At 30.2% G+C, this 25,243-nt stretch overlaps 1 protein-coding gene across 2 annotated transcripts in view; it reads left to right on the forward strand.

The window, feature by feature from the left end:
• Nucleotides 1-25,243, forward strand: part of LOC145326009 (uncharacterized) — a 121,177-nt gene that overhangs the window by 86,279 nt on the left and 9,655 nt on the right. For both annotated transcript variants that reach the window (XM_080169086.1, XM_080169087.1), the window contains exons 25-33: nt 186-269; nt 8,648-8,702; nt 8,972-9,036; nt 14,078-14,167; nt 15,009-15,074; nt 18,259-18,319; nt 18,782-18,852; nt 19,599-19,670; nt 22,707-22,751. In XM_080169086.1, the coding sequence (XP_080025212.1) occupies nt 186-269; nt 8,648-8,702; nt 8,972-9,036; nt 14,078-14,167; nt 15,009-15,074; nt 18,259-18,319; nt 18,782-18,852; nt 19,599-19,670; nt 22,707-22,751 (609 nt within the window). The remainder of the gene's footprint in view (nt 1-185; nt 270-8,647; nt 8,703-8,971; nt 9,037-14,077; nt 14,168-15,008; nt 15,075-18,258; nt 18,320-18,781; nt 18,853-19,598; nt 19,671-22,706; nt 22,752-25,243) is intronic.

A 25,243-nucleotide genomic window follows, 5' to 3' on the forward strand; every position in this document is an offset into this window, starting at 1 on the left:
GGACAACTCTAACCCCCCAAAAAAAGAAAAAAAAATTACAAATTTCCAACAAACGATTTCATAAAGGATTGGGACTTCCCAATACCTCTTGGGGATTCGCTTCTAGAGGCTAGGGGTTAAGTCGCTAGTACAAAGTAAAGTAATAAAGTGTAGTTTTATAAGATTATTGATGAAAATTCTTAAACAGAATGACAGTGCTAGTTCATGGCTGTGCGGACTTATCAAATATTCACTTCTCATATGATCAATACTCGGGCAGGCCAAATCAGGTAAGAGATATTCTACTATGTCAGGCGCATGATGTTAATAAGAATTATTCACCTTATCATACTTTACATATTAAAAAGCGTTCTACATGCTGTCATTGAAATAGAAAGATCGGAAAAATGGTATATAACATGCAACTTAAAGTTAAGTATTTCAGACAAAAGTTATGCAATCAAAAGCGTGATGTGCCTTGTTGATATTGAAACTTATATAGATAAAATTTCATATTTTGAACCTATTCAAAATAGTTTAGAAAAACACACAATTTAAAAAGCTAAAAATGCATTGTCGTTCGTGTTGATTGAAAAATGTTCTTGTCACCTTAGCTTTTGACATATTATCATTTTAAACAAACAAAAACAACAGGAAAACAAAAAGTGTATATTGAGAGGGGCATTTTATTTTTAAAGATAACAAAGTAACTCAACTATTTTTTTATTTTGTATAAAACCTTTTTTTGTTTATGTTAACACTTAAGCCTGATTTTTTTCACTCTTGGTTTTTAAACATATTATTATTGGTTTTACGATAATCCTTTTTTAAAATTACGTAGGCAGATAACAAAAAAAGAAAAATATTTCAAAACCGTCTTATTACCAGAATAAATTTTTTTAAAGCAAAATCAAACAGGACAAATTCAGCTTTATACTGGTAGATAGACTGACGGACAGACAACTTTGGACTGATGAAGAATCACCTATTTGTCAATTACTATTAAAGAAGGTAATATAATTGAATTTGATAAGTATAGATATATGTAACAATAACGTTTGATATGTTTCTATTCACACATACTAAAGATTCGCCACATGACAACTTTTCATCCTTATTTCTAGGGGAATTATATTTTTGTATTATTTAAACATTGTTCCCTCTCCCCTCTTAATCAAACATAAGGGATAGAGTATTTGAAAATAATTTTCTTTTCTGCCCTAAAAATAAACTTTTTAAGGTTATGTTTTTAATCGTTTTGATATGAACCATTGGCAACGCCTGTCTATGGGCTCTGTATTCGAAAGGGTATATAAAAGCAGATAGATAGCATAGAACCAAGATGTAAAGTAGGCCTTTATGAAGCTCCTCTTAATCAGTTTAGTACACCGACAAATAAATTCTTACTACTTTATATAAAAGGATATTGTGATATGAAAAGCGGACAAAAATAATCAATATTGGCAGAAATAACAAGATTTTAACATTTTTAAATAACAGTAACGTCTTATACAGTTAGATATCAAGTATTTTCCATTGATATTCCAGTATTATATTTTACTTTATAATCAGTAAATATTTGGGGGAAAAAATAAATTTCAACTGTTGTGATATTACTGTTATCCCTAGTCCCCATATGTTGACATAAATCTTGTTTTCTTTTGGCTGTCTGTAAATAAATTGAGTAGAACCTTTGTAATGTGCGACCTTTTTACAATTACAATATTGTTACAAGAAATCTTTAGACTAACTGCCTACTATTGTTAAGAGCGTAGCTCTTTTATAATTATGACTAGCGTCTATACATCTAGAGGCCACTAGGGGCTTTTGAGATTAGAATCGGGGGATAAGTTGGGATATCATTTTTTCCAGGGGCAATTGGGAATGTGGAGGTACCCTTAAAATAGTTACTTACAAAGCTTTTCTGTAAAGGAGAACCACGCCAGTTCAGTTGTTAGAGAGATTTCAAGCTACATATATACAGATAAACATATACACAATATTATGTTACTCTTATTAGAGATTTGTCCATTCGTCATAATACATGAAATTACATTAATTTAAATTATTTGAATTTTTTCACTGTATAATACGTAACTGTTATTTTTCATCAAAATTTTTGATTTTCTTTTTAATTGCTGTGCTACATATGGATAAAAGTATCATTCTAAATAGAAAATTATCTTAAAATACTAAAATGAATATGTTTTTATTTAACTAAACTAAAATCTTGAAATATTCATAAATCTTTTCTTGTAAATTTAAAATAAATTCTCAAGTTTTGGAAGATTTATTTCGGTTTAGGATAAATAATTTCATACAATTTTCCCCCAAAAAGATTGAAAAGCTTTGAAAAATTGAAATATTTCAAATAGTTTAGCGGAAATAAAAGTTTCAAAAAATGAAATATGACGGGGAAGAAACATTTTTGCGCAATGTCACAGTTTTTTCTGCAAAAAGGTATCATGTCGAAGTTAGGAAGAATATCTCGTAGAAACGAAGCTACTCTACAGCTTTAAATGTTTTTTAGTCCTCCCTGCTGTTTATATGGAAACGTGATTTTCTGGGGTGCTATTCAATTGAGACGTTGATATTTTTTGTGATGATTCCCTATTTTAAGTGACAATAATTTACTTAGTCCGTCAGTCTGTCTGTAATAATCTGACGATCAATTGATTTGTATAGAAAAAAAGACATTATAGATAGAAGGCTGATTTCGTTCTGAAGATTATTCTGGCCAGTTAGCATATACTCCAATTCTTACAGTTCAGGACAATTGTATTTAGGATTCTTTAGATGAACATAAAAGGATCTTCCGTCGTATTTTCCACATGATCCTAAAAAAGTTTAGTTTTTATGAGGCAGGAAAAATTATACTTTGCTTCAGAAAATATTTCAATTTATACAAAGGACACTTTTTAATTTGGATTGTTTTAATGTGAAAAATGTAAGATTTTATATTTAATTAAATTTCTTGTCATATTTTATTACGTGTGATGAGCTACATATGTTTTTAAACATTTAACTACAATCTTGTTCAATAGTTTATTGTTGTTTTTATCAAAAGTTATTTTTTCTTATTTGATTTTAATTTCATTATAAAATATAAAAGACAAACATTCAAATTACAAAAAAAAATCTTATGGCATTCAATTTGTTTTAATACTTTTTTTATCAAATTTCCAGTGCATATGAGATTTATTTAAAACAAGAAAATATTGGTAATTGAGGCTACGCCTCAACGCACAGGGTATTATCCCCATTATAGCCAAATACCGAATAGATGACTTTTCAAATTATTGTTAAAATTAAGTTTCAACTTTTCAAACATTTTAACTTAATTTTACACATGGATAAGGACGTACTTCTTATATAAAGTAACAGTATGTCTTTCTGTCTGTGTGTAACGTAGAACTTCGCAAACCGCTAAACTAAGTTTTTCCACTACAGTATAGCTTCTCATAGGTCCTAGGAGGGCTTATAACTAAGGAGGGTAATCTACCTCCAAAAAGAAATCCCCCCTAGAAAAAAATGCCTCCTCTGAAAAAGACAATTTTTGAAATTAGAGAGGAAGAACGATTTGTAGATCAAATTTTTCGCGAATATCCTTTCCATTTTTCAAATTATTATCATTTTGTCTAAAACATATTTCTCTCTCTGATTTTCTTAGTTTGTTTGTTTAATAAACTTAAAGATTAAGTTTATAATATGTTAGACAAATATGTTAGTAAAGTTTAGAGATTAGACAATGGTAAACAAATAACCCTTCCCCCCAAAGTCTTGTATGAATTTTAATCCTTCTGTAAATTAAATGGTTGGATGAAAAGTTTGGACACTTCAAGTTAAAACCTACCAATTAAGATTTAGAAATAGCACCAAAAATTTTTATGCCAACAAATAATATCTTTAAAAGTAAGAAATAGAGGGGAGGAGAATTTTGATGGTTGCCTTGAAGTAAAAGATATTTTCTCCAATGAATAAATTGCAAATAATATTTTACTTTTATATTTATGGTAAAAAGTGTATGATGATATGAATTCATTTCCGCACAGGTTCTAAATTAACAAGGATGACAACATCCATGAAGCGAAGCTCTAAAATCCAATTGTAGGACAAACGAATATTGCACTAACACTCGACTTGTAGAGTGTCATAACTTCATAAGCAGTATAGTGATTTAAAAGTCTAAATAAATTTTATATGTTGCAAAATTTCTTAATTACAGGATGCTGTTTTTAGAAATACTTGCATTCCTATGACTTAACAATAAAGAGGCTTCGTTTTTAATATTATATCCTTAATTTCAAGGAATCATTACTCTAAAACAAATATTAATAGACTATTTATATCATGCAAAAAATGCATGTAAAAATAAAAATTCTTAATGTTAACGGTTATAGAGTTGTCACGCTTTCATAATTGTAGCTACCTGTTACGTGACTGACCCAGGACCCTAATTACAGAGAAGTTTCGCATTAAAAACAGCACAAACTGCGCCTTCCCCCTTTGCTCTACACTTTCTTGTTTATTTGCTATTGTGTCTTTTGCGGAACGGAAGGCACACCATGTATGATATGCAAAAAATGCATGTAAAAATAAAAATTCATAATGTTTTAAATGGACGAACGGAGTTTCTGTTAACGGTTATAGAGTTGTCACGCTTTCATAATTGTAGCTACTTGTTATGGGACTGACCCAGGAACCTAATTACAGAAAAGTTTCGCGTTTAAAACAGCCCAAACTGCGTCTTTCCCCTTTGCTCTACACTCTCTTTTTTTTAGCTATTGTGTCTTTTGTGATTATTAATTACTTACTGATATGATAATTTGCGGAACTGAAGGCACACCATGTATGATATAAGTCTACTATGTGTAGTATAGTAAGCTATTACTTCCCCTACAAATTACCACGAATGTAGGTATACATGAAAAATATAATCTAATACAATAAATCATAAATTAACTATTTTGTATTTAACTGTCTGTATAAAATGCTAGATTTCTTTAAACATCATTGTCGTTTTAACTTTTAGGCAAATTTTTTTCTCTATATCTCTCTTTCTATTACTACCTTCCTATTTTTTATTTTCTCTCCTTTACTTTTTTCCATGTCTTTTCCCCTTTTTTTCCCTTTTTTTCCATTTATCTTCTTCTCTTTCCTTTATCCTTTATTTTGTACCTTTTTCTTTTCACTTTTTTCACTTAATCTTTCTATTTCTAATCTCCCCTTTTTATCTTTTTTTCCTATCCTCCCCTTTCTTTCCTCTCCCCTTATCTATCTGATTTAAAGCTATAAATATTTTTACTTTTTCAAAAAGCTTCCTTTTACATTGAATGTAATTACAATATAACAATTATTTAAAAATTACAAATTCTTGAAGTGTAATATTTTAAGTTTACCGATACCTAAATTCCTGAAGTAATATAGAGACAGTTATTCAAATACATGTTCAGTAATACAATTTATTATATCACTGCGAAATACACAATATAAAAATATTTTATGCCTTTATTTTGCTTCATGCACGGATTAGGGATAAACATTTAGTAATTTTAATAAAATTTAGTTATGTAATGCTTGCTTTAATGTAATATATTTAACTCAATAACCTTATTTCATTTTTCCTTTTGAATCAAAGCCGCACTTTAGATCTTTTCTCGCCAATTTATTTTTCAAAATGCTTTCTTGCCATTAGTATAGTCCTAAAAACCCCTTAAACTGTAACATATTCTTTGCTTGTGAGATATTTTTATTAATATAAGTATTCAAATAGATTTTTATAATTCATATTCCTCTGTAGCCAAAATAATCCGAGATTTTTTTTATTTATTTTATTCATACACCCGGTCTGTTTCGTTATGTGTGCAATAATTTCCGCATTAATGTCAACAAACGAATTTGCGAAAATTATGAGAGAAGCATATGATCCCTAAAGTATTATAAGCTTTATATTCTCATAATAAAAGTATTATGCCAGTCTTTCCAAATATAAAATATCAAAATGTTTGTTATTAAAATTATTTTGATATACAAATTTTTAGCAATTATGATTTTATTTCTTCCTATCGGATAATGAAATGTAACTATTTATTATTAAAATCAACCAATCTCTGTATTAACAGGTTAGATATTGGGCAGAGAAATAGCCTAAATTAACCCGTTGACCTTATTGAGGCTTTTCTATACTTGTAGAGCTTAATATGTTTAATGGTTATTGAGATCTTACTGGACAAAAAAAAACATAACTACTTTAATAAGAGAAGTATTGTTTGGCTATTGCGATTTTAGCATTCCATTTAACCAGTTTTTTTGTGAAATTGTTATCACACTCTCTCTCTGTTTCTCACTTCTGGCACAATTGTGTTTTATTTTATTTTTCACTATGAAAAAAACCCCTTTATATATGAAATTACATCAAAGTTTACTCTGAAGAGAAGGGTTGAGGTGGCACCCTACATCATAAGAAGATTCAATATTTTTGATATAAGTCAAATCTCTCTTACCCCTTGTTTGAATGGAAGGGAAGTACAATTTTAGAAAGATTTCCAATTTACTTTTGTGCTTTGAAATATGCAATAGGTGAAACATTATACCCTAAAAAGAATTGGGAATTAAATGGAAAATCCTAAAAGATATAAATAAAAACTGTATAGGCGTTATAATCTTTTTAATCAAGTCTAGAATGGAGAAAATAAATTTTTCCATGTTTCAAAAAAATGATTTTGATGCTTACTATTGTTGTGAACACCCGAGAATAGCAACAGACTATCTAGTCTGAATATATAATCTATTCCATCTTTCACTTTGATGGGATACCATCATACTTTACTTCCTAAACAGGATTTCAAGGGTTTTATTCCATTTTTGTACATCTTGTACATTATATTTTACTTCCAAAGCAGTGTTTAAGTTATTTACTAGACTTTAAAATGTATTCCAAAGATTTGTACATCTAGTAATTTGTAAAATTGTTTATTAAATTTGAAAAGAACAATGAAATTAATTGATTACGAAGATAAGCCTAACAACAGTGAAACAAAGCTAAAAATAAGAAGTATTTTTAGGATATCATAAAGCAGTTTATAATATCCTATTAATGCCATTTATTGACGGACAGACACACGGATAAATTAAAGTGTGTTTTTTTATGAGAACTTTTTTGAAAGCAATTTTACCCCACTTATAGTTATCAGAATTTAATAATTAATGGCTTATTTTCTTCGTTTTTTAATGCAATTAATAGAACAGCAAAAAAATATTTCAGTTTTTATTTAAAAAGTACAGTAAAATCTAAAATTCAAAACTTAGGTGTCAACATCTAAAAATGGTTTTAGCGCATTTTTCTTTTGCTCAAATATTCAACCTTTTGCAAGAATGGCTGCTAAACTCTTAAAGTTGAGATATAGAGCTTAAAATGTATACAGATACTATTAGGGACATGTACTAGAACATATCAAAGTTTGAAGGTCATATCTCAACCAGGGAGGGAGCACTGGCCCCCCAAAGTCGACTACAGAAAATCCAATTTTTTTCTTGCAAATGGTAGAAGATTTATGCATAAGAAAAATGCGCTAAAACCATTTTTAGATGTTGACACCTAAGTTTTGAATTTTAGATTTTACTGTACTTTTTAAATAAAAACTGAAATATTTTTTTTTTGTGTTCTATTAATTGCATTAAAAACCGAAGAAAATAAGCCATTAATCATTAAATTCTGATAACTATAAGTGGGATAAAATTGCTTTCAAAAAAGTTCTCATAAAAAAAAACACTGTAGTTACAAAATATAGTGATAAGAATTATTAACCATTTACTTAAAATAGCATCTGAGTAAATAATATTTTCCCACATAGAACATTTAAGAACAGACTTTATACATAATAGAATAAAATATCTCTAATAACTAATTTTCAAAAAGGGGCAAAAAAAGTCTTCAAATTTAATAAGTAAATCTACAAGTTTCGGAATGAAGTCAGTTCGACCACAAAATTATTCCATGTTAAAATTTCAAGGCACATAAACAAAAATGACAAAATAAAACCATTTTAAAATGGTTCAATAAAGAAAAAAGAAAAAAAAGAATTTGGTTTTTGAAATAATAAGTAAAGAAATAAAGTATTTACCAAACTTAATTCTAGTGTCTGACATTAAATTAAACTTTAACAAATACAACGTCTTTTTTTTGAAAATTAGTTCCTAAAATTTCTTACTCTAGAAGCTACTTTATGGTATAACTACATGAAGTATGTCTTTCATAGTTAATATTTCATGGTATTGTTGTTTTCAATCTTTACTATATTATTTCTATGATACTTATGAACTAATTACATATCCTTATATTAAAGTAACAGGATATCTATCTGTGCCAAAGGATCCCGCTAACCGCTGAACCGATATGGATTCTTTAACAACGGAGCTTCCCATAGATCCTGGGAAGGTTTGTAACTATTTCGGGGGAGATTACCATTACTACCCTCTGACGAGAACTCGCCCCTAGAAAAATGACCCCCACCCCCCAAAAAAAGTCAATTTCTACCTATTCATTTTAAAACTATAATTGAAAATGGGTTTCCCCACCCCCTCCACCTAAAGTGACCCTTAGAAGCCTCTAGGGGCACAGCCGCTGTTTTTCATATAGTTTTTAAATGATTTTATTTACTTTTTTCAGGCCAAATTGACAGATTTGAGCTCCGTGTGTGTAAGCAGTCCTGTTGTTGATCTCGGTAAGATTCATTCGGTAGCGAAACTACTCTACTACTTTGCAAGGTCTGTTCCTCGGTTGATAAGAGTTTTAGTACAGTAACAAAAAAAAACAATTAATTAGCAAGAGAAATAAATGGGTAAATGAATAATCTTGATAATGTAAAGGTAGTTCCAAACAATTAAAAACAAATAAAGATATGATAAATTTCATGCATTAAAGAGTGCTCTTAAAAAAGAGTTAATTAATATCCAATTGAATGAAAAATCTATTACTATAAATTAATTTTAGGATATTTTCTGTACAGTAGTGTTGATCCGACACTTATCTCCACTCACTACGTAGCTTTGCTCCAGGTTAGACTTACATGCATCCTTATCATAAAGTTACAGGATGCTGTGTGTGTGTATCTATATGTGTATGAGTCTGTATGTCTGTACCGAAGGATCGCGCTAATCGTTATGGTTCATCTTTACAGCTTCACATAGGTCCTGTGAAGGTTTATAGCTATTTGGGAGTGGATACGACACCATGGAAACTGTCCCAATTTTGTATAACTTTTGCGGAACATGTTCCAGTTACGTCATATTTTTCTTTCCCGAAAAAGAGAAGGGGGAAAGAAAAAAAGGGAAGGGGGGAAGAAAAAAGAGATGGGAGAAAAGGGGGTTTTCCCCATCTCTTTTGAAGAGATTTTCTTCCCCACTTCCCTTTTTCGGGAAAGAAAAAAATGATGTAACTGGAACATGTTCCGCAAAAGTTATACAAAATTGGGACAGTTTCCATGGTGTCGTGGATACCACCAAACCCCCAAGAAAAATCAACCATAGAAAAAATTACCCCAGCCCCCACAAAATTATTTTTTTCTTTTTGAAACAATAATTGAAAATGGGGGAGGAGTTTGTCGATCCCCCTCCCCCACCTCTCTCAAAAAAATATAATGGGCGTAGCCGCTAGTGATGTATATAGTAGCGATTATACTCTATAATATAATTTATGTAGTATGTATGTAATTAATTGTGGTTCGTCAGTTCCTTGTCTTTAAGGGTGTAAATAAAGGAAATGGATTGACCTAAAACAGTTGCAACCCATTTCAAAGTTCAGTAAGGCCTTCAATTTAAGGGCTAAGCAATCAAAGGATTGGGTTACTTCAACAGATGTATTTCTGTCTATAAGTCCCAAATTATTTTTCATGGTCAAAAAATCTTCTGTTTATTTAATGCTGTTTAAATGTTGAAAAAATAAATTGTTACACAATCTCTTAGTACACAGCAGAGTATATAAGTGTTTTTGTCTGCCTGAAAAGAGGGAAATAAATGGCAAGGGGATAATTTGTCCGGCGATAATTTGTACAGGGATAATTTGTCACAAAATTAGAGAAAAATAAGGTAAAAGAACGTAAATAATATTTATTAGTACATACTTATTTATGATCTATACTTATAGTAAAGATATCAAAAACAAAATTTCATTATTTTCATTTTGACTGAGATTCAAAATATATAAATCTTTTTTTTATATGATATAACTTTGAATATTGCGCTAAAATACTTTTATTGAACGTGTAAACATAAAATTTCCATTTGTTGAATAATTTTAAATTGTTATAAAACAAGTATTTGCTTTATCTGAGAATAGGAAAATCTATGAAAAACAAAGGAATCACATTTTTTAAAATGCTACCTTTTTTTTTAAAATTTGCGAATGTTAGACTTTATCAAAATGTTTGATTAAAATTTATTATTGAGTGTTTGTCATTGATATTAACCCTTTACAGTCGGGCCCCTTGCCGCACCTTAATCGGTTGGGGGGGGGGGCGTTCAACGCCCCCCCTTATTATCTCAGTTCCTATTAGAGCTAAAGGGCTAAATTTTTTTGTGCAAGTCCCCTGTTTGATAATGAATTTCCGACCTTTTATAAGTCTAAGTCAATTTTCGCTTCCTTCACCCTTTTATTTAACAACCTTTGTTTTTAGGTCTTTTTTTATTTAAAAATTTCAAACGGCTGTAATTTTCTTATTTTTGAAGCTAGAAGAAAATTTTTTTCCCAGAAAATGTTTATTTTTATGTAAATTTTACATTAGAAATATCAAAATATAAATTTCAGCGGCCGCAGCTTTACTTGGCAGCTGCCAGCCGCCGCAGTCGGCGGTCGGCGGGAAAACGGCGGCGGAACTTCATGAAATTTTAATACGTTATGTAGACATGTAAGAAAAGCTTAAGTTTATAATTTTAAGTCTCTAAGTCAAAAATTGCGGCCACAGGAGCCTTTTAAAGATTTCTGGAGACCTGGAGGATCAGGACCTGCAGGATCATACCTGGAACCTGAAAGTGACTTGAACACCTGTATTTCATATAAAGATGTACTACTAGAGGATTTTTTTGTATTTTGGTATGATAAAATGCTTTGTTTTAGTCTCAGTTATGTGTCATACCCATACTTAAAAAGTCAAGCAGTTTGGGCTCTTTATCTTTCACACACAGAAAATGAGATAGAAAAAGCCGGATGGGGGGGCGTTAAGGGTTAAGGTATAAGACAATTGACGATAAATTGATTTACATTACCTTTGAGGAAAATAATTACCTTATCACAGTAGATCAAATGGATAGGTGGAAAAGTTTGGATACAATTAGTAAATACAAGATTTGATAAAAGTACCCAAAACTTACAATAATGAATAAAGTTACCGCAAAAACACCTTTTCCTAATAAAAGATTTTGTGTTACATATTTTGTAAAAACTAAAAATAGAAATTACAAGTCAATATATTAAACTATTAAGTAAGAGTATTGAAGAGAAGTGCGTGTTGTAGTAAGAAATGGACTATACCTATTTTCCAGATTAGATCATGAAAACCCCTCCCCCCTTGAGTGCTTAATGCAACTTTGTTATGACAAGAAAGGTTTAGTTTAGTAAAATAAGAAGGGTCCTCTGACAAACGCAGGAGTCACAAACGTCGGAGTGGACAAACGCAGGAGTGAACACTTAACCTAACCTAACCTATTTTAAACCATATTTTAGGTTTTTGAAATGCCTAACCCCTGCGGGGGGCTTATTTGTATATTCATATCTTAACCTAACCTAACCTATTTAGAAATACTAACTTAAATTAATATTTTTACACTCATGCGTTCGTCCACTCCGACGTTTGGGACTCCTGCGTTTGTCCTGGAACCATAAGAAGAAATCCCTAAATGGGTTAGTTAGTTGGGTTAGGTGTTTAAAAAAGAAAATATTGTTTTCCATTAATAGTTTTGTAACTATTTATAATTAACTTTTTATTTAAGGGTTCGAATCGAATGGGGTTAAGTTAAGAGGATAAATTAACCTACCAATAAATAATGGGATCATAACTGGAAAAATGTTGGGAAAAGTCAATTTAGCGTAAAATTTAGCACATAATGGGCAGAGGATAAAGGTTAATATTGCCGGCTTTGTTACATATTGTTGGCTCAAGATTAAACAGATTATTAATTCTTCATGGTATAGACTGGCTTCTTTATTAACATAAAAAGTTGAGTGCAAAGCTACTCCAATTTTTACCAACGTTCTTGATTCAATAAAGGCCATTCTTTAATTCAACCGTCATAGTTTGAAAGACTTGTAATAAGTTATAAACACGTATCTTAGTATTCAAAACAAAAATTTGATGTATTTATTATAAAATTAAGTTTTATAACGATACAATTTACATGTACATCTTAAATTAATGATATCGAGAGAATAAGCTTTATAAGGCTACTCTACTTATCAGAACTTATTTTATTAAACAATGTTGTTAATAAAATGTTTCTGTATTGAAAAATGTTTACAATGTGTTTTTTAAGGTCTTAAGTTATGCCAATGAACGAGATTCAAACCCGTTCATGAGAATATTTATTTATTCTTAATTAACTTCTTTTATACAAAGATTTCCCGAAAAAAGTTGTTCACTGCCTAAAATAGAAAAGTTAATAAGGTTATGAACTTAACATGAAATACAGGGTGTATTTTATGTTGGATTACACTTTAAAGAAAAAATAGCAATAATTATATCTTTAAGTTTTCCAATTTAAGATGAAAAGTAGTTTAATCAATTCGGAAAAAAATGCCCAAAAATGTAATAACATTTTACATTAAATTTGGGCACTCTCTTAAAATCATAAATTTTGCAAATATATATATATTAAAAACTCAAAACTAAAGGGCTCACAGAAAAAAAATCCACTAAAGTTTTTGAAAGAAAAAATCTAGCAAATTTGAGAACCCTGTATTTAGCATAAGTTAAACATGGCAGCTGAGACAAATCAATCAAATTTTAGTTTCCAAGAACATTAGTTTTAAATGTACACTTAACAAAACAACACACGCAGGACAAAACTAAAACTGATAAGTATTCAAAAAAATGATTTAAATTCAAGACATAGAGAAGAGTAAAAAAGTCAAATATCCCCCCTCACATATTCATTTTTAAGATAAATTAATGAATTAAAAGGGGGGAGGGGGTGGTTTTTTTTCATTACTGTAGGTCATGTTGGGTTAGGCTTTATTGGGTACAGGGTTAGAGTACCGCAGTTGAAAGATCCGCCGATTTAGGACCACCCGCAGGAATCACTCTCAACTTATGTTAATTTGATTAAAGGTAAGAAGAAAGGAAAAATAGGGCAAGTTATACTAAAGATACTTTTTTAAAAATCGCTCCATATCCACTGAGCGTAGCATAGGTTTTTCCTTGTTGCGTAAAATTGTCTGATGTCGTTTACACAAGGTTATTGCATCTTTCTCACGATGTATTTCTTAATATTTAATAAGCAATAGTAAAGTTTTTTTTTATAGGTCAATTATGAAGTCTGACCGTTTTTCAGTCCCTATCATGTTTCCTACATAAGTTGATACACAAAGCTGAAAAAAGCACTATAAAACTAAACATTTATATCAATTTTTTTAAAGACTATACCTGCAAAAAAATAATTTTACACACTCCCTACATTTTTTCTATCATTAGTTTTTATTGCTTTGCTACTTATGCATATTTTTATTTTGCAGTCTATGACTTTAAAAATTATATATTTTTGGAAGGTTTTATAATAGTTCTTTTTTTATTGAATCGATAACATTTTTTGGGTATAGTCCCTTTCGTAAAATCGCACCATATGGGGCGATTCTTTGTATTTTTCACAGTAGCTTTTCTCCTATTTCTAGCCCCTGCGGGGCCAATTACCTAACCCTGTGGGGCAATCACCTAACCCAATATAAACTAACCTAACCTAAAATAACCTATAAAAAGCCATTTTTATGGGGCGATGTTACGAAAGGGACTATTCCTCATTTTTTTGATTGACTGGCCTGCAAAGGAATTCTGTATTCTGTCAGTTAAAAGAATGATTTTTTCTGTAAAATTATATTTTTTATTAATTTCAGGCGTATCACCACGCTCACCTGGAGGCTATCAAGGGATTCGGTATGCATGGATATGAAATAGAATTTGAAACTTTGGTTCAAGAATATCAGGTGATTTTAATTATGATCTTTGAAACGGCTTCCAACTTAAGAGGGAGTGGACGCTAGATGGCAAATTACAATTTTAAACAGGACTCGGCAGCCGCGTTTATCAGCAAATAAGCCTCAAATAAAATCCGTTTGGGTGCTTTGCTAAAAAACTTTTAAAAGATTGATTTGACTTCCATCAGATTTTTAAATTTTTAAAAGTTGATTTCTGAGAGGCTTTTTTGCGTGGCTACCAGGCTTTGCTTTTATACATGCACTCTCAATCGTTAGCTCAAAAACCTTAGGTATCCGGCAAATTACCGAATATCCAGCCGGAAAACCGGATATCCGGCATCATAAATCAGCCGGATATCCAGAATCGGGATAGATTCAATACCTGGTATCCAACCCTAATCATAAGTATATAAGTATAAAACATGATTAAACACATTGAAAGATATTTTAAAATTGTATCATGTTAGAAATGGGAAAACAGTTTTCTGTAACTATGCATCATTAAACTCTTATCCTCCTATTGTATAAAGTAGCAAGTTTTTTTTTTGTCTGTAGCGAAGGATCTCGCTAACCGCTGAACCGATATGGTTCTCCTTTAGACTGGAGCTTCTTATAGGTTCATGGAAGGTTTATAAATATTTTGAATGAGGGTATCTCCATCCTCCCATAAAAAATGACCTCCCAAAAAATATATCTTTTTAAAATTCAAATTGAAAGTCTTCTTTTCCTACTCCTACTTTAAGTGCCCCTAGAGGCTTCTAGCAGCGTAGCCGCTAGTTTAATACACAGCAATGTTTTGAGAATTTTAGACTACACGTTTTATTTAATAATATTAGTATGATTTTTTTAGAAACGTATCCATTACGGTGCTATGTGGGCCTGTCTCGTTAGACCTGCACTTTATATCATTCAAAGGGTAATTATTATATGTCTGAATAGTATAGCTACTCTATAAGTAGGTGTATATGGTTAGACCTGCACTTTATATCATTCAAAGGGTAATTATTATATGTCTGAATAGTATAGCTACTCTATAAGTAGGTATATATGGTTAGACCTGCACTTTATATCATTCAAAGGGTAATTATTATATGTCTGATTAGTATAGCTACTCTACAAGTAGGTGTATATGGTTAGACCTGCCCTTTATATCATTCAAAGGGTAATTATTATATGTCTGATTAGTATAGCTACTCTAAGAGTAGGTATAATATGGTTAGACCTGCACTTTATATCATTCAAAGGGTAATTATTATATGTCTGAATAGTATAGCTACTCTATAAGTAGGTATATATGGTTAGACGTGCACCTTTATATCATTCAAAGGGTAATTATTATATGTCTGAATAGTATAGCTACTCTACAAGTAGGTATTAGCCTGTCCCGGATTTGAAAAATTTTGTTAAAATTTTTGCCCCCAGCCATAATATAGTTGATTTATGCAAAATATTGACCTATGCAAAATATTTTTTCTGTAATGCAAAAATTGCGATGGTACAAGCACTGGAAAGATTTTGAAATTTGCAAAAAAGACCTGTTTTTAAAGCTCTTGTACCATCTCAACTTTAAAGATTTTTACAAAATTTCAATTCTAGTGTGTCTATATAAACCTGAAATTTACCAAAAAAAATGGGGGCAGTCTCAATTCTAACATATAATGGAAGAAGGTGTAGCAAGTAATTTTCCAAAGTAAAAATTGCCAGATTTCATACATAAATAATGGGGTTGGGCTAGAATCGATAGATACAGATATCCGGCTGATTCATAATTCTGGATATCAAGTATTTAGGGTTATATTGACACACTAGAATTGAAATTTCGTAAAAATCTTTAAAATTGAGATGGTACAAACTTTTTAAAATCTGCAAAAAGACCGTTTTTAAAGCTTTTGTTTCATCTCAATTTTAAAGATTTTTATGAAATTTCAATTCTAGTGTGTCAATATAAACCTAAATACTTGATATCCAGAATTATAGATCAGCCGGATATCTGTATCCATCCAATCCGGCCTAACCCTATTATTTGTGTATGAAATCTGGCAATTTTTACTTTGAAAGATTACTTGCTACACCTTTGTCCTTCATATGTTAGAATTGAGACTGCCCCCATTTTTTTTGGTAAATTTCAGGTTTATTTTGACACACTAGAATTGAAATTTTTTAAAAATCTTTAAAATTGAGATGGTACAAGAGCTTTAAAAACAGGTCTTTTTGCAAATTTTAAAAATTTTGCAGTGCTTGTACCATCGCAATTTTTGCATTACAGAAAAAATATTTTGCATTGGTCATTATTTTGCATAAATAAACCATATTATGGCTGGGGGCAAAAATTTTAACAAAATTTTTCTAAAACGGGACAGGGTAGTAGGTATATATGGTTAGACATGCACTTTATATCATTCAAAGGGTAATTATTATATGTCTGAATAGTATAGCTACTCTACAAGTAGGTATATATGGTTAGACCTGCACTTTATATCATTCAAAGGGTAATTATTATATGTCTGAATAGTATAGCTACTCTATAAGTAGGTATATATGGTTAGACGTGCACTTTATATCATTCAAAGGGCAAGTCTTGATTTCATAGTCATATTTAGAAAAAACACCTTGTTTTTCCGAAAACTAAAATTTACATTTAAATAAACCTTTTCTAAAAATAATTTTTAAGAAAACATCAAATTTTAATAAAATAGAAATTAAGGAAGAAAAAAAGAGAAAAGGAAAGAAGGGGGGAGGGATAGTGAGTAGGTCCCAATTGAGAATTAAATGTTGTAAGAAAATTTATTACACTCTGGGGGCTTTGATTAAAACTCAGTCCTCTCCCCAATCCACTCAAAGATGAAAAGGGGATAGTGAGGAAAATATAATTGAAACTTGACACAGTTTAAAACTAGTTGTTGGTTTTTTTTAAATGGATGAGACAAAGGAATTATAATGAAAACAGCCAGAAGTTTGTAATACTGTTCTCCAAATAAATTTAATAAATCTTTAAACTTAACGCATAGCATGCTCGGTTCCTTTAAGATTTATAAAATTCTAAATTCTCTCATTTGTATTTAGAAGTATAATCAATTGGATCATATTTGACGAAATTATTTTTTTATATATAAATGTATATATTTTCAAATGTATTGTAAAACAATTGTTTCAAAGAACGTGTCCTAACTTTTGTGATTTTGTTTTAACTCATTCGTGACGAGCAAACAAAGTTCAAAGTTTTAATTCACCGGGCTTCAACAAAATAGATTTTTTAAATTTTTACTCAACAGAATTAAAAAAGTAAGGTGTCAAATTAAAGATCTTATATACTGTTTTTGTTCATAATGGCAATTTTCTTCTTTTTAAAAGCGAAGCTTTTCTATAATTAGGGTCGGTCCGTCCGTCCGTCCGTACGTCCGTCCGTACGTCCGTCCGTCCGTCACGGATAGCTCTTTTCGTTAACTTAGACATGTTAGAATTGTCCTATCGAGTTAGAAAGCGTAGCAACTCTATAATCATTACCAAAATGTCCGTACGTCCATTTTAAACATGTTGATTTTTTTACATTTTAACAACAAATTTGTATGTGACCTAATTATCCGATTGGTCTGATTTTTGGTATACTGATTCCTGGGACAACAAAGTACAATATTATAAGCAAAGCAACTCTATAATCAAGTCCTAAAAATGTAAGTATGTCCATAATCATTATCCTGTATCAAGCAGTTTTTCAACAAATTTACTTACAATTTTGCTTTGACTCTTATACATTCGCATTCTGATTATTCAGTTCTGACATTATACAAGTGTTTATGTCCGTTTGTCCTACCGTTTCAGAGCTTCGCTTTTATGGATGTTGTCATCCTTGTTTTGTTGCATTGTAGTACATTTAAACTAACTTGATTTTTTAAAAACTTAAATTACATAAAAGAAATAAGAGGTCTACAAAAAAAACCGATTGCATATATAAATTCTATGGATCATTTTACATCTACTACTTACTAAAAACACCGATTAGCTATCTTTATGAATTTGTATAGTCCTTTCCGATCAAATATCTCTTGTAACATTGAAATTTTTGTTATAAAAAGGTAAATTTAAAGTTATGTTTTTGTCAGGTTTGTCCTAAAACAAAGCTTTCCAATCCTGCTGATATAGACAAACAAGACTCAACATCAGGTGTGCAATTAGATAGATAGATAGATAGATAGATACATAGATAGATACATAGATAGATAGATACATAGATAGATAGATAGACAGACAGACATACAGACAGACATACAGACAGACATACAGACATACAGACAGACATACAGACAGACAGACAGACAGACAGACAGACAGACAGACAGACAGACAGACAGACAGACAACAGACAACAGACAGACAGACAGACAGAGACAGACGGACATACAGACGGACATACAGACGGACATACATACAGACAGACAGACAGACAGAAAGACAAACAGACGTACAGACGTACAGAAATACAGACAGACAGACAGGCAGATAGACAGATAGGCCTGTAGAAGTAAAATCAAATTGGTAATTAAAGTTTGTGATCAGACAGACAAACGGCCAAATAAGCAGACATCATATTCAACAAGACAGAAAAAGTAAATTTAATTGTTTTAGATTTGCGTATTGATAAGTCAAGTATTCCAATGGATATCAAACTCAGTGCTTACTTGGCCAAAATTAGTCAGGTAAACTTAACTTGTTATAACTTAACAAGGATGATTACTGAGACGATCACGCAATGCTTGTATAGAATTTTTTATTTGGTAGTTGGAGGGAAAAGAGGGATTTTGTCCATAAGATATTTATTTATCATAACTCACATACCAAATATATAATATCACTTACATATATACAATAATTTATTAAAAATGTTATAAATGATAAGAACCTACTGTATAAGCGATAATTTCAAATTGATTCTACGTCATACTCTTAGATTACATTCATAAATGTGGATTACAGAAGGACACCTGCCTTACTCAGCTTAACTTATTAAGCTTTAGTTAAGAATGATAACCTTCATTTATTGAATTAAACATTTAGAACACTTTAGTTATAATAATAACAAAAGACAAATAAAATTAAGTAGCTTTTCCTAAATTAGTAAGCTGAGGTGGATTCTTAAAAAACGTTTTGGCTCACTGCCTTACTAAAATTTTGAAAAATCCTCCAATATCGCATAAAAAATCTACAAAAAATAAATGAAATCATAAAAGGGGTATTAACATAATATTTGTTTAATTTTTGTAGATTTTTAATGCGATTTTTGAGAATTTTTCACAAAATTTTTTAGCGAGCCTCATTAATTTTAGTGAGGCAGTATACTAAAAAGTTTTTTTAAGAATCCCCCGCTGATCCTTTTAAATGTAATGTTTTTTTTATAAATCTTACTAAACACACAAACAAACATTCTACTGCTACTTGTTGGTAGGTATGCCCGTGTCCCTGTGCGTATACAGCAGCTCATAGTGTCACCAGGGATATTGCCACGGATATTTTACAGGTAAACATTTATTTCCAGATGCGTAGCCACTACTTAAGCCGTTGTATTATTGGTCTTTTGTTATATTATATACTAACGGCTGAGCCCCTATCATCTAAAGACTCTATATTCGAAGGGATATATAACAGCAGAAAAAATAGCCTAAAAACATCTCATGAACAATAAGAAGGTTCACTGTAAAGGAGAAACATAACAATTCAGCGGTTAGTAGATCCTTCGCTTCAGACAAAAAAGCTTACTACTTTATATATTAGGAAATAAATACTATCGGCTGCGCCCCTAGCATTTAGGGGCTTTGAATTAAAAAAGCTATAAAGGGGTAAGGAAAATAGTTTTAAACTATCTCAAGGCCTAAATTTAAAATTAAAAGAGCTTAAAACCATACCAGGTCCAAGTGAAGTTTTTCTAAAAAATAGATTTCTTAATGGGTTAAGAAAGTGTAAGGCATCCCTTCACTATGTCAATCTTAGGGGGGATGTTGATTCGTTTTCCCCTCATTCCTTCCAAGTTCTAAAAATTTTTCATTGTATAGGTTTTTTATTACTTTAAGCTGTCTATTACTACTATTTAAACTATCTTTGCTATTTATTAATATTTAAGTTAAAATATCAAAACAAAACAAAATTGTTTATTTATAAACATTTAGACTAAAGCAAAGCATTTGATATGGTTCTTACTCTTTATCTATATAAGAAAAAGTATAAATAATATAATAAGAAGAGTAGTGCAGTTACGTAAAAAGAATTAATCATAACTTTTTCTGGGTTATGATTGAATGCACAATAATACCTTACTTTTTGGGATAAGGACTTTGACTAAGATAAATTCTCCTATTATAAAAAGTGGTATTTTTTTGTTTTTCATATAAGATCTCACAAACCACTAAATATATTGAGTTTCCCATATTGAGGAAAGCTTCATGAGGGTTTCGGAATGGTGTTGATTCTTGGGATGGTTTTAGGCTATTTTTCTAGCCTAATTCCCCTAGATGGCATTGGCTCAGCCGCATATATAAAAATTACTAGGGTTTTCAGACTTTTTTTAATAGCTGATGATATACAGACGAACGGTAAAGTAAATTCGGTGATATTTTTATCTTTTGTTATAATTTATCTTCTATTTTTTTATGATAAATATGCGGTAATATCAATAAAGCTTGTTTACGTCTCTTTATTTACACCTTTTTAATTATTTGATGTCTGATTAAAACTAGAAGTAAAACAGTTTCGACAATAATTAAAGGTTTGATAAAGATTTTATCTAGCAATAATACTTTATGAAAAAGCAATACATGTGCATTTTTAAAGCAATCATTTCACATTAAAGGTATGTCTGTTTGTCCGTCCAATAGGACAGCTTTAATTATTAATTTTAGGTATTTAGGGTTTTGGAATTATTTTCTCATTAAAATTTGATTTAAATACTTAGCAACTTTAAAGTATGTAAATAACGCCACTTAAAATATTTTGAATTTTTCTGATATCCTATTATGTAAAGTAGTAAGCTTTTTTGTCTGTAGCTTAAGATTTCGATAACTACTGTACCTATTGAGTTCTCTGTTTTATGGCAGCTTCTTATAGGTTCCTGGATAGTTTAAGGCTATTTAATATTTATATCTAAGTTAGGTTTTAGGCTATTTTACTAATTTCCTTACTCCTTTGAATACAGAGCTCCAAATGCTTGGAGCGCAGCTGCTAGTAGTATTATATAGTAATCATATTAATTTTGAATTTAAAACGGTAATTCTCATGAAGATTAGGCTAGATTTAAACGGACTAAAAAGGTTTAGCCACATGTCTGTTAAAATGAGTATTTTAAAATCTATGATTTTTTTATTCAGCATAGGTCTAAAACAAAGTAATAGGATACTGGTAAATATTTATTCCAATACCTTGTATTGTTTTCTATAAATACATGCATATCATCTTTGTGTGCAATAACTTCTTAACTTAAAATAATCAGAACTACATATGATAATCCTAATATCCTATAGTATATCTGTTTATTAGTGTCTCTGTCTGTAGCTTATGACCTCGCTAACCGTAGGACCTACTCTAACTGGACGAAGTGTCTTAAAAAAATAAACCTTGTGACGTCATAAAAATGAGGGATTCCCTATCTCTATTTTAGGGTTTTTCTCTCCAACTTTTCATCTCAACTCCCTTTTTTATGACGTCACATGACTGCTTTTTGAGACACTTTGTCCAGCTACGAACTACTAGTTACTCTTTAACTGTGAATCTTCTTCCCCACTCCCCACCAAATATCACCAAAATACTACCTTTCTAATATATTTGCTATTGTATTTTTTTGCTAATATAAATCACAACTTGGCGGAAATTTATACACACTGAATATTATAATCATAATGCACTCAATAACTTTATTTTCCTTCTTCTTCTTCTACATTTTTGTTAAGTCTCATTATTTCAGAAAAAGGAAATATTAAGAGTAAGTGTTTATGTATTTATGTTAGTATGTCTGTTTGTCATCTGTCGTCTGTCTGTTTGTCTATATGCCTGTATATGTATCTTTTTCCATTAAGGTCTTGAAATCTTTGCACTAATTAAGTAATTATTATTCCAAAAATCTCCAAAATAATAAAGATATGCATATAAAAAGACATATAGAACATTCTTAATTTATTTCTATTGCTATATGGTATATTTGTCTGACAAGGAAAAAGGGAAATTGCTCATAAAGTAAACTCTTTTGCTCCCTAAAAAATATTCACAGTACAGTAATAATGAAAAATATAATCTAAATAAAGAAGAACTATATTAATATTATATTATATTAGTAATAAAAATATTATAGATCAACTCCTTATATTTATAAACATTATGCTTAATATTAAATTTTTTATGGTTGGATTTCGAGGTAGGTTAAGTCAGGTTTAGGAAAGCTTTTTAAAGTTAGTGAAGCATTTTTATAAAAATTTTATATTCAGTTGTATAATCACTTAAAAGGTTCAGCTTATAATTAAATGATAAATAATCTTTTATGATAATTGGTAATATAAATATATATTTTTAGGATTTGAAGAATAATGCTTTAGAGTTGGCCAATGGAAAAACTAAGGTAAAGTATCTAATTATTGTATAGCATAGAAACCGATCAATATCCGCTGTATGAGAACCAGTTCTCAGTCAAACTGAAAAGGAATGTATAACATAGTATTACAGAATAGCCAAATAAAAATCATAAAACTAATACCAGTTTTGTTAGCCACGAAAAGCTTTTTTATAATACGATGCGATAAATAACCATTGTTAATGTTAATTTATAGTATAGCTACTCTATAACAAAAGTAAAAAGATAAACCTTAACCTTAAGATGTAAAATGTATTAATTGTGTGTCATTAAGACTAGACAATTAACCCTTAGTTTGCTTAACCTTTCTTTTTATATTTATGCATAGTTTTGGGTATCAGCCAATACATTCCCTTTGATCTTACAATGCGCTTCAATTCCTAACCAAAACTATAACCTTCTGAAGGTTTTTTAATCGTACTTTATTTTAATAAAATTGTTCTTGTTTAATAACTTGGCTTAAATTCATAAAGTTAAAAAGGCAAAAAATTTCTTTCTTTTCTCTCTCACCGAAAGTGTTTGATAAAAACAACACCAAAGTTATAAAAGCTTTTTTGAAACATTTATTTAGATATGTCAGTTGGAGAGTGGTCTTTGTAAACATGATATAACACGAAGGGTTTTAAAGTCTAAATGAAAAAAAAAGATTTTAAAAGTAAATAGCATAATAATATTTAGGTAGGGTTATACATACTGCAAGATGTTATTAATTTTGCCCTTTTGTCAATAAAGTTTAATTAATTTTTGTTTTAAAACCTAAATTCATGAAATACATTTTGGATTTGATAATCTTTATGGACACTTTTCTCTCAATCAATTAAAAATCTATTAATAATTCAAACACTAATTTTAAAAAGAGGTGAAAAAAATGTTGTTTGAATGTACGGACACTCTTTTATATGCATTTGTTTGAACTGCATGTAACTCAATCAATTATGCAATAGAAAATTCAACAATATTAGAAAAGGAGGGAAGTGGAAAAAGATATAAAGAAAGAAAGAGGAAGAAAGAGTAATGAGGGAAGGGTAAAAGGAAAGAAAAAGTACAAGAAAGAGCAAATGCAAAAAAAATAATTATTATCAAAAAAGTACTGACACTATTGTTCTTGAATGTAAAGCTATTCTAAAATATAGGAATTTGAGTCAGTATGTGACAACGTAAATGATTAATTTATGGGCTAGGATCTTATTTTTTTGTATTTTTTTCAAATCATAAGTGAATATTTTAGGATATAATGAGTTTTATGCTTCAGTTTGAAAAAAATGTTTGCTATTTTGAGTTTTTTAGCAACACTATGAAAACACAATGTGCAAGAAAGTGCAGAATAAGTTCAAAAACTTGTCATTTAGAAAAATGGTGGTGTGCGTTTATTTCCGCTTTTAATTGTATTAGGGTATTGTTTCATATTCCAAAGTGAGAGAGGGAACAATGAGCTGTTTGTTACACTAGTCCCCAAAGTTTTATAATAACGTTTTCTTATTAGTTTGCTTAACATCCTAGGGTACTTAGTGAATTGACTAATTGGATCATGGAAAGAAAACAAAGTCATTCCTAAATTAGGACAGAAGTCACCTTCCTAGGAAGGACATAAGTAGCCTTCCTTAAGTGAGAATTTGTTAGATGAAGGGCATAACATGCCTCCCTTAACAAAGATTTTGCAAGATTGAGGACATAAGTAGCCTCCCTTCACCTCACAAAACCTAGCTTTTTGATTCTTCACATAGCAAAATCTTGCATAAAATTAGTTTTTGGTCCATCACATAGCAAAATATTGGAAAACTTAGCTTTTCTGTCCTTCACATAGCTAATTCTTGCAAAACATAGCAAATTTTTACAAAACATAGCAAATTCTTGCAAAACATAGCAAATCCTTGCAAAAAATAGCAAATTCTTGGAAAACTTAGCTTTTCTGTCCTTCACATAGCAAATTCTTGCAAAACATAGCAAATTCTTACAAAACATAGCAAATTCTTGCAAAACATAGCAAATTCTTACAAAACATAGCAAATTCTTGCAAAACATAGCAAATTCTTACAAAACATAGCAAATTCTTGCAAAACATAGCAAATTCTTACAAAACATAGCAAATTCTTAGAAAACTTAGCTTTTCTGTCCTTCACATAGCAAATTCTTGCAAAACATAGCAAATTCTTACAAAACATAGCTAATTCTTGCAAAACATAGCAAATTCTTGGAAAACTTAGCTTTTCTGTCCTTCACATAGCAAATTCTTGCAAAACATAGCAAATTCTTACAAAACATAGCAAATTCTTGCAAAACATAGCAAATTCTTACAAACCATAGCAAATTCTTGCAAAACATAGCAAATTCTTACAAAACATAGCAAATTCTTGCAAAACATAGCAAATTCTTGGAAAACTTAGCTTTTCTGTCCTTCACATTGCTAATTCTTGCAAAACATAGCAAATTCTTACAAAACATAGCAAATTCTTAGAAAACTTAGCTTTTCTGTCCTTCAC

The sequence above is a fragment of the Acartia tonsa genome, chromosome 8 (genome assembly GCF_053477335.1).
Source record: "Acartia tonsa isolate MP-2025a chromosome 8, ASM5347733v1, whole genome shotgun sequence".
In the NCBI taxonomy this organism is placed as follows: Eukaryota; Metazoa; Arthropoda; class Copepoda; order Calanoida; family Acartiidae; genus Acartia; species Acartia tonsa.